Consider the following 9,986-nt stretch of genomic DNA (forward strand, 5'->3'; position numbering starts at 1 on the left):
TCTCATACCCGACCTATACCTGTTTATTATATTTTATACCCGTCCCAATAGGGGCGAGGCGGGGCGGGTTACCCAATTAGCCCAAAAAATTCCATCCCTAATGCATCTTCAATATGGCTAGTATTTTCATTCATTGAATTCATTTAAACTTCACTTAAGTGGTGTTTTGTTTGTTTGTTTGTTTTTAATTAATTCTAAATAATGTTTAATAGTATTAAGTATTGAGTTATTTATTTTTTTTTATTTTATTTCTATTAAGTGTTAAGTTGTTTATTTTTTATATGCTAAAAATTAATATCTTAATGCATTCAGAAAAATAATTTTTATATTAATTCTTATTTGAAAAAAAGTGATTTAATATTTTTAAAAAAATATAAAAATCATAGTAATTACTTTAATAATAAAACTATAAATAAGTAATTTATTGTAACTATCATTAAATAAATGTTCTATTTAGTCTTAATTAAAATAAATTATTTTAAAGCCAATTAGCTTATTCATCTTGTTAAAAATGGTTTGTCATTGTGAATAATTATTTTCTATATATATTGTCATGCCCTAATTTTGAAAAAATACCATGATATATACTATCATTACCATTAATTAACATAGTCTTTGACTTCTGATGCTTTTGTACTGAATTATTTATGTGGTGAAAAATATTGGAAGCTAAGATAATCAATAGGTTTATAGATTTTATGTGATGATAGCCATAGAAAGATAAGTATTGAAATAATCCAATAATATATTAACATTTTTTTCACTTATGATGAATATATAGTTACTTGGAGGAGAAAAGCATTATGGCTAGCAATCAATATAAAAAAACAATTCCCATGGAGAAAATTTCTACATTGAGTCAACGATTTAGCAAAAAGATTCAAAAAGCATGCACGGTGAGTATATAACATCATGTCTATATGTATATATTTCTCTACTAATCACTATATGCACTCATGAAAAAAAAAATGAAAATGAAATTCTATACAAAAGAAAATAATTTTTCCATATTTTAATTTATTATGGAAAATAAAATATAATTAAAATTAATTAAAAAATTATTTAATCTTAGTAAAAAAAAGTTTGAAGTGGTATGAAAAAATAATTTTCTAATTTTAGGTCTTTTTTTTTTTTTTGCTTTTTTTTCTTTCTACTTTTTGTTCTATTTTCTTTCCCTTAAATTTTCTAGGACCAAATATAGTATTAAATTTTCCATTCAAATCATTTGTTTAAATTTTTTAATACTATTTTTTCAATATTTCCATATATCCAAACTATTTTTATTTCCATGGCCACTAATGCTTAGTCTTTACTAGTATTAGAAAATTGTTTGAAAACTATTGTTCAAAATATAAACTTAAACTTTTTTTATTTAAAAAAAGTGGTTGTTCAATATACTGTGATAACCTCAATTAGCAGAAGATCATGTATTTGAACCTCACCACATATCTTATTAAACCCAAAAGAGGTTACTCTATTTCCATAATTTATTATACCCACTTATAAACACAAATAAGGCTGTACATAAGGGACGGTGTTAAAGATCCTATAAGCTTAAACTTTCAGGAAATTTTGTTGTTCAACGTACCAACTCACTCAAGTTGCACCAGCTAAGAAAGAAAACTTATGTTGCTCTTGTTTGTTTTTTAATGAATGATTTGATATGGATGGATTGAAAATGGTCGAAGCATGCTTGACGAATTAAAGAAACAATATCTAACATATGCTTTATGTCTTAGTTTTGGAATACAAGTGAAGCAAACGGAAGAAAATGTCTTTATTTTCCATGTTTTGCAACAGAAGGTCTACAATACGAATGCTTTGAAATTAATTAATACTAGCTAGTCCTCGATTTTTATCATTTCAGCACATACTTTAGGACGCCAGGAATGTGAATGTTGATGAAGTAGTCTTCCCAGTCAATGCACTTGGGATCAAAGTAAAACAAATCAGCCTTTGAGCTGCTCTCTGTTGCTGCCAGTCGCAACTTGTCTGTGTTCAAGTCATCAAAGCTGTAGGGTGCGTATGTGAAAATAAGTCACCCGCCAACAGAGACTACCAAATATTTAAAATTTTTCTAGACAAATGCTAGCATCAAGATGTAACGTGTATACTTACATGCCCTTAAAGAACAAGTAGGGTTTGTAAAGCTCTACCAAGTACATCAACATCTTGATCTTTCGATTGTGATCAGTACACATGCCACAGAGAATTTGACAAAGTAAAAAATTTAAAAATTGTAGTACCTACAAGAAAGAAAAATTGAGAAAGTATCAATATGTCAACTAACGAAGCCAATTAATACACTAAAAAGGCATTTCATATACGGTTTAGATATAAAGCATGAGTTTGTGCAAGTAGGGTATGATGTGTGCAACTTCTCCATTTCTTCAACAACTAACCTTCAAAGGTAGCATGTAGCGAACAGCTAGGTATCCATGGAAGACAAACGTGGTGCTGAACAGGATAAGCTTGCTAACTTTTACAGCTTTTCCATCCTTATTGATCCATGGATTCTCATGGAAATACTTGAAGAAGAAATCATGAAGATCTAATAATTTTAAAGGATTTTTCAACGAGGACCCTACTTGGTAAATAATCTCACAAGGTTGATTTGCATGAGCCACCATTGCCACAATCATACAATTCACCACCATGTCACCTGGAATCTGCATAAAGCTTCTACATTTTATATTTGCAATACTAATTGATATTAAATGTTACATACAAAGTATTAGTTTATTAACTATGAGTTGTTGGAGGGTCTAATAAAAAGATATGTGAGTAACATCCATAAATACATAGATATGGAGCAAATATTGAGCTTAACTCACCGCATCCAGGATACACTCTGGATCAGCAAGGAGGCATGTCAATTTTCCTTTGCAATAACCAGCTAATACATTATCAATTGTTCTGCATATAAACACAAAAATAATAATTAAATTTCATAATTTCATTGTCCATTAATAGTATGGAGGAAAAAGAGAAGAACTGGGAAATATTCCAACTCTGCACCTAGATGTTCCAATCTTTCCTTAAATTTATTAATTTATTTGTTTATGTGTTATTTTGATACACTTCTCATTTTCTATTTAAAATAATAATAATAATTCCATATAAAATGTAGCAACTCTTAAGGTTGTGTTTAGTTCCTGAAAAATACAAAGGAAAGAAAAAAAGTGAAAGAAAATGATTTTCTTATATTTAATTGTACTATGAAAATTAAAATATATAAAAAAATTAAATACAATTTAAATTAATTAGAAAATTATAAATCTTTAAATTATTTAATTTTTATATAAAAGATTTAAAATAATTTTGAAGTAGTATATAAAAATAATTTATTGACTTTAAATATATTTTTTATTTTTCTTCGTTTTTTCTTTCATTCTACTTTCCTCTCTATTTTCTTCCCTCATGTTTTCCCGTACATTTTCTAGAAAATAAATATAACCTAAAGATAATAGTTCATTGTTTAAAAAATTGAAGTATTAAAATTTTATATTTTTAAAATTACATAAGGTAAGTCTAAACTTCTGATATGAGTTATTATATTTTATATAGAAGTGGTTTACATTTTTTATTTTCAAAAACAAAAAATAGGAAGTATACTAGCTCGAATAAACTTTCTATTTTTTGTCTTTAAAATAGAAAATAAAAGTAATCTCTATGATTATGTTTGATTCTTTGAAAGTACTAAGGAAAGAAAAAAAATAAATAAAGCAAAATGGTTTTCTCATGTTTGGTTTGTATTTAATTTAAAAAAAAATACAATTAAAAATTAGTTAAAAATTTATACATTTTTAAACTATTTAATCTTTATATAATGGAGAAAATGAAGTGAAATGAGTTTGAATAAACATATAACAATAATTTATTAATTTAAAATTTATTTTTTATTTTCCTTCTACTTTTCTTCTTTATTTTCTTTCCCTCACATTTTCCCTCAAATTTTCTAGAAACTAAACATAACCTATATAAAATACAGTAAGTCATATAAAAATTATGGACTTATTTTATATCTTTTAAAAAATTACTTTTAAAATTTTAAGTAAAAAAAAACTTTTAATTTTTCAAGATTTTAAACAAGTTTTAAAATTCATTTAAATAAGTTTCAAAAATTATTTACCTTTTATAAGAAGTTATTATCACTTAAAAAAACAATGGAAAACAAGAGTGATCTAAACACACCTTATTTATTTAATTTCTTTTTTAATTTATCTTCCAAAAAAAATGATAGTGTCATTGGGAGAAGGGCAGAAAAATAGATTATTTTAAGACCATAAGCTTCAATATTTTTATTGCATTACTATGATTAAAATAATAACACTCTTAGAGTCACCTGATTCCTTCAATCCAGCCAGAAAAGGGTTCCATGTAAGTACTGGTTATGATGGTGGGGCGAAGGATGACCAGAGGCAGATTCTCCTTGAACTGCCCTAACAGCATCTCCCCCATTGCCTTTGTGAAAACATAAGTATTTGGCCATCCATACATCAATGCCCTAATTGTTCAATAGGAGACAAAGATGATTATTTTAAGATCATTTCATCTAATATATACCTATCTAACAAGAATATAACAACGCTACAAAACATGTTTGTTTTAAGATCATTTTATCATATATCATAATAGTGGATAGTCCAATGCCCGTCCAAATTCAAACATCCTTGTAGTACTTACATGATAAGCTTTCTGAAGGAAATTAGCATATTCAATATCTATGTTGTTACTTTTAAGATTACTATGTTGATCATAACATACCTTTTCATGCCCAATTCTTTCATGGTTAAAGATATTGTTTCTTCTGTAGCTTGAAGTTCATTGAGTTCATTGAGTCCTTCCTCCACAAGTTTCTTTTCCTTATCAACGTCTAATCCTGAGGCCCCATTGAGAGCCTTGCCCATCTTCAATGGGCTCTCTAGTATGAGTCCCTCTCTTTCGCCTGAGACATAAGCTACAAGAACCACAAACCCTGGTGCTTAAAAATTGAAGAACCCTTCGAAGGAAAAGGTAGTATTCTTTATTGCCAACTATGCTTGATGGGTTCAAAATTGAAATGAACAAAATAGAATATAAGAACAAGTAGTATTAATTTCATACAAACCAGTGGATACATGAAGAAGCATCTTTAATTTAACACACTTCTTTGAAAAGTTCAAAACATGACTAGCTCCCAATGTATTGATACCTAGTGCAACATCATATCTGCAACAGATTAAAAGAAATTTATTTTAGTATTTTTTTTTCATATGAATAATAAAAAATGCGGTAGTTCTTGATTACCTTTCATCAAACTTGGTTGTTGCAGCTAAATTAAGGATAACGTCAACTTCTCTCCAAATCTCTTCCCTCAAATTAAGGTTTGTCACTCCCAAATTCTCACAAGAGATATCACCAGGGATGGGAGTCACCTTTTCTGATATAAAGGAGTTTAAATTTGAACCCCATTTGTCCTTTAGAACTCTAAACAACTCCTTCCCTAACACCTATCAAAGTAGTTAAAAAGTCAGGCTAGGTTAAACTCATTAATCTTTAATTTTTAGTTAACCAAGTATTTGGATATTACATAGAAAAAATGATCTTTGAAGAGCAGTCATATGCTTACGTAATTTTCTAATTTTATTTAATTTCCTTCTAAACTAATAGTGAACAAAATGCAATATATACAAATTGAATTGTCATCATTGCTTATTGGCATTCAAATCGTTACATTTTAAATTGTAAATATAAACATTTGTAATTCAAATTTCATTATAATTCGTCAAATTTACGAAACTCCCAACTTAAGTGTAAAATCTTTGTTTATATAAATTCTAAATTTTACGTGAAAGGAACTAAAGGATAACAATTAATCTAGATCTTAAGACTTTATGATCCTTACAAACCTATAAATAAAGAGAGTTGATTTACATATATAGCTTGAACTATGAGGGCACACTTGAAAACACCAAATTTACAAAAAGTTAAATGGAAAAGAAATTGCATCTCTCTCGCTTGATCCTAAGCTTTTCTATACATTCAGTATTTGATGGTATATATAGAACACTATTTTATAGGGTAGAGAGGGACTAGTCTTCTTATACAAATTAAAATTTTACTTTCCATCAAATTACAATTATTTAAGCTAAGCATTCACTTTTCTAATTGATCAATTGAATCTAACCACTCAATAATTATGTTAAACAATCTATTAATTTTAATAAATAGAATAATTATCATTACTTGCATGGGTCACATCCAACATTCTCTTACTTGGTCCACTTGACATAAGTTAAATCCAATGTTAAATCCTTTTTTACATGATCAGTCACAACATATATCATAGTTAAGTATAAAATAATGAGATTCATAACAGTTGTTCAACATTTATCCCAACATAGATCCTTCCATGTATGACATTATTAGTTCTTCACTTAAAGTTACCTATAAATAAGAAGTATAAATAATGGTCTAACAAAAATATCTTTATGAAAGACTAATATATATCATTCATCTAAAACTATTCATATATACAAAATTATATATATCCCACAATGTTAAATAAATAATCTTAATGCAAATCACTATGCAAATATCAATAATTTCATCCAAGATTTATTTCTTTGACATGTTCTTTAAATGTGTTGTTGGCAACCCTTTCTTTAATGGATTTTCAATCATATATTTGTTCAATTGATATTATTTGTTTATGAAATTCTTTCCTTCTTACAAGGTATTTTAATTCCATGTCTTTAGAATCTTTATATTCTTGTTGTTATTAGAGAAGAAGACTATGATGGAAATATTACAATAAAATTTTAATGACTCAACAATATTCTTGACAACCCCAAGCCTTGAAATAAAGTTTCACAAAATAACCCTAATCCACAAAATATGGTCTTAAATTGTGTCATAAACTCAACTTCTAAGGTGGATGGAGCAATGATAGCCTCCTCGCACTCTTTCATGAGTCCTCCAATTAAAGGGAACAAGTAACCAAATGTTGATTTTTTACAATCCACACATCCAACCAAGTTTAAATTTTGATATTAGATCATGGATTACTTTTATACTTGCCCATCATTGTGAGCTTACAGGAATGTAAGAATAAGAGAACAAAGTGGTTGAAGAAAATAGAGTGGTTGCAAAGGTAAAAAATGGTTTTATTATTTAGAACCTCTCTAAAAACGGTTCTTTATAATTGGGTAACAATATACTAACCTCTGGGTAATAGCATAATAGATTTGAACAAGTTTACTTAATTACATAAACTGTTGTAACAAAATAAACCAAGTGAAACAAAGTGATGAAGCTATATTGAAATTGAGATGAATTATTGTCAATAACTATAATATCATGACCATTAACATATACGAACATCAAATAATCAACCTTAGATGAGTAAAAACCCCATTGTAATGATGCATTACTTAGCCTATGAAACCATGCATGAGGGGCTTGATTAAGGTCATACAACATTTTATTCAACCTGCAAACATGCTTAGGAAATTTAGAACTCACAAAACCACATGGTTGGAACATGTATACAACTTCATCAAGTTCACTATTTAAAAGACGTTGTGAGCATCTAACTATTTTAATACCTAATCTTTACTAGGAGACAACATTAAAACAATCCTCACAGTGGTAGGTTTAACAATTGGGCTAAATGTCTCAAAATAATCAAGACCATAGGTTTGATGAAAGCCCTTTGCAAAAGGTGAACTTTGTACATATTAATGGAACCATCAAGATGAAGTTTAAGTCAATTAAATAGATAAATGTGTTATAGAATGAATAAAATAAATGACAAGCTATGTCTCTGCAAACAAACAAAAGAGAGATAAGTGTCCAAAATGGGTCATTTCTTAACAAAATTAAAAGGAGATATTATTTTTACAATTTTATAGTTATTTTGGCTATGTATTCTCTGAGTGTTTAACTAGGTTCATAATTCTTGACAAAATTTCTAAGTGCTTCCTAACTTAATTTTTCCAATCCTTCTTCGAACTACTTGCCTAATAAAGATCAAATTGTTGAATTTGTCAAGAGACCAAGATTTGTAGTTGAGATTAGAGTTTGATGGAATTAAATCAACCATATTATTTAAATGTTGCTTTTCTTGAAATATTTTTTAAGAAGTTAGGAAGGCTTGGGAAGCATTTTTTACTAAGGATCGATCCAACTTCAGGTTGCACTTTCTTGATGATACCTCATCTATTGGATCAAAGATTTCTTTAATTTAAAAATCGTAAATTTGCTTCCTGTTCTGTGGAAAGAATACCAGAGACATAACAACCATCTTCTTTTGATTATATTTTCCTTTCCTAATTTGGGGTGTTTGGTTGCCAAGAAAACCCAACTTTCCTATTGTTTTCCAAACTATTTTCAATGGATTTTCTTAAGAAAAAAAATTGGTTGATTCTTCATTCGTTCGTCTCTCAATTTCTAATCTATTTGGGTTTGAGTGAAACCCATTTTCTTCTTATAGCGATCCAAGAAGAAGACAAAATCGAGTTTGGTTTGGACTCCAAGTGTGCTCTAGAAGAAGAAGGTGTGCAACTGAAAGTGAAAGGTGTTAGTCAAGTGGTCTAGGAAGGACTGATAGGTTTGAGTTAGGTAAAACCTTATATTCAGTGTTTATTCTTCACAGTGGATATTTTGTATCGGTTGTAGGCCCATGGTTTTTAATCTCTTCGGAGATTTTCTATGTAAATTTTTGTGTCACAGTTGCTATCTCTCACTCTTCTCTTTGATTTATTTTCATCCTGTTTTGTTTATTTAATGCTCGTGGTTTTAAGTTGAATAGAAGAACAATGGGATGATATTTGTGTTTTCTTGTTAGGTTATTTTAAAAATTTCCTGTGCTTAATTATTCTGTAGAAATGGAAATTTGAGTTATTGAAAAACCGATCTTATTAAGTATGTTGAGAGTATTGATGCATTTGCATGTGAGTTGCATTTGAATCGTATTGGGGAGTGTTGCTACATTCATGTATGCATGTGATCTCTACTTTGTGTTGAAAAACTATTGAAGAGAAAAGAAAATTGTGAACAAGTCTAAGGTTAGATAAGTTGTGTCGGAATTTTCTTTTATTGTTCAAAAAACACCTATTCACCTCCTCTAGGTGTAGTTGATGAGATTCACTTTCCATTCAAATAACCATTAGGACTGATTAATTACAAAAGGGAATGGAAAAATCTGATTAAAGTGTATCAACTGAAAAACTGGATATACAGAAGCTATTAATTTGCATGAGGGTATACCGTATACCTCATTATGCAGGCGTTGGGTGGCTGACTTGGTATCTGCTGCTCTTAGAAGAAGAAAAAGCTTCTTCACGTTTGGTTGAATCCTGAGTATCTTCTCCACAAAAACTACAACCACACCACCAAATTAAAAATTATTCTTCCTTCAAAACATAATGGGAAATATAGAAGAAGAAAAAGAAGAAGAGGGAAGATCCAAATATTACTCTTTGCTAGAAAGCCGGTTGCACCAGTGACTAAGATGCTCTTGTTCTCAAGAAACTCCACGATACTACCCAACTCCATTGGAGATGATTAAGCAATGAAACTGCAGAGAGAGAGAGAGAGAGAGAGAGAGAGAGAGAGCAAATGAAAGTAGAGAAAAATTATTGGGCCAGTCTCATGTATTCATATATAATGTGAGTACTTCTGCCTGCTGGGTCTTGCCAAGAAGTGTGAAGAATTCTTTTATTAATTTCAATTTTTGTAATCAGAAATGATAATTTTTTAAATATTCTACATTTTCAAATAACATGACACCACAAAATAATCAATATTAATGGTTTCTTAGGGCTATTTCTTATTCTATTCTTGAGAATGGATAATAATTTTCCAAGTGATAAAACATGCGTTGGTCGATAGAAATTTAATATGATATTTTTTCAAAATTTAAGCATTCCAAACATAAGTTTTTTTAAACAAATTTTATGTATTTTTGTTTTAAAAAAAATTATGGAACAACTGAAAATTGA

The 9,986-nt window shown here is 28.8% G+C and overlaps 1 protein-coding gene across 1 annotated transcript; it reads right to left on the reverse strand.

Annotated features, from left to right (window-relative positions):
- Positions 1-1,693: 1,693 nt before the first annotated feature.
- Positions 1,694-9,652, reverse strand: LOC100254606 (alcohol-forming fatty acyl-CoA reductase). The gene is made up of 10 exons (XM_002263148.3): positions 9,462-9,652; positions 9,260-9,363; positions 5,290-5,492; positions 5,111-5,211; positions 4,768-4,960; positions 4,346-4,507; positions 2,835-2,916; positions 2,403-2,669; positions 2,119-2,246; positions 1,694-2,012 (listed from the first exon to the last, which is right to left on the reverse strand). Exons 1-10 carry the CDS (start codon positions 9,538-9,540, stop codon positions 1,859-1,861), a joined length of 1,473 nt encoding a protein of 490 aa, XP_002263184.1. The 5' UTR covers positions 9,541-9,652; the 3' UTR covers positions 1,694-1,858.
- Positions 9,653-9,986: the final 334 nt, after the last annotated feature.

The sequence above is a fragment of the Vitis vinifera genome, chromosome 6 (assembly GCF_030704535.1).
Source record: "Vitis vinifera cultivar Pinot Noir 40024 chromosome 6, ASM3070453v1".
Taxonomy (NCBI): Eukaryota; Viridiplantae; Streptophyta; class Magnoliopsida; order Vitales; family Vitaceae; genus Vitis; species Vitis vinifera.

What these genes read in the sequence shown, in the direction of transcription:
- LOC100254606 (XM_002263148.3), bottom strand. Translation starts at nt 9,540, where the DNA reads ATGGAGTTGGGTAGTATCGTGGAGTTTCTTGAGAACAAGAGCATCTTA. An exon ending in AAAGAATTGGGCATGAAAAG is followed by an intron (nt 4,508 to 4,767) that starts GTATGTTATGAT and finishes TTGAACAATTAG; the next exon opens with GGCATTGATGTATGGATGGC. An exon ending in GCTACATGCTACCTTTGAAG is followed by an intron (nt 2,247 to 2,402) that starts GTTAGTTGTTGA and finishes TCTTTCTTGTAG; the next exon opens with GTACTACAATTTTTAAATTT.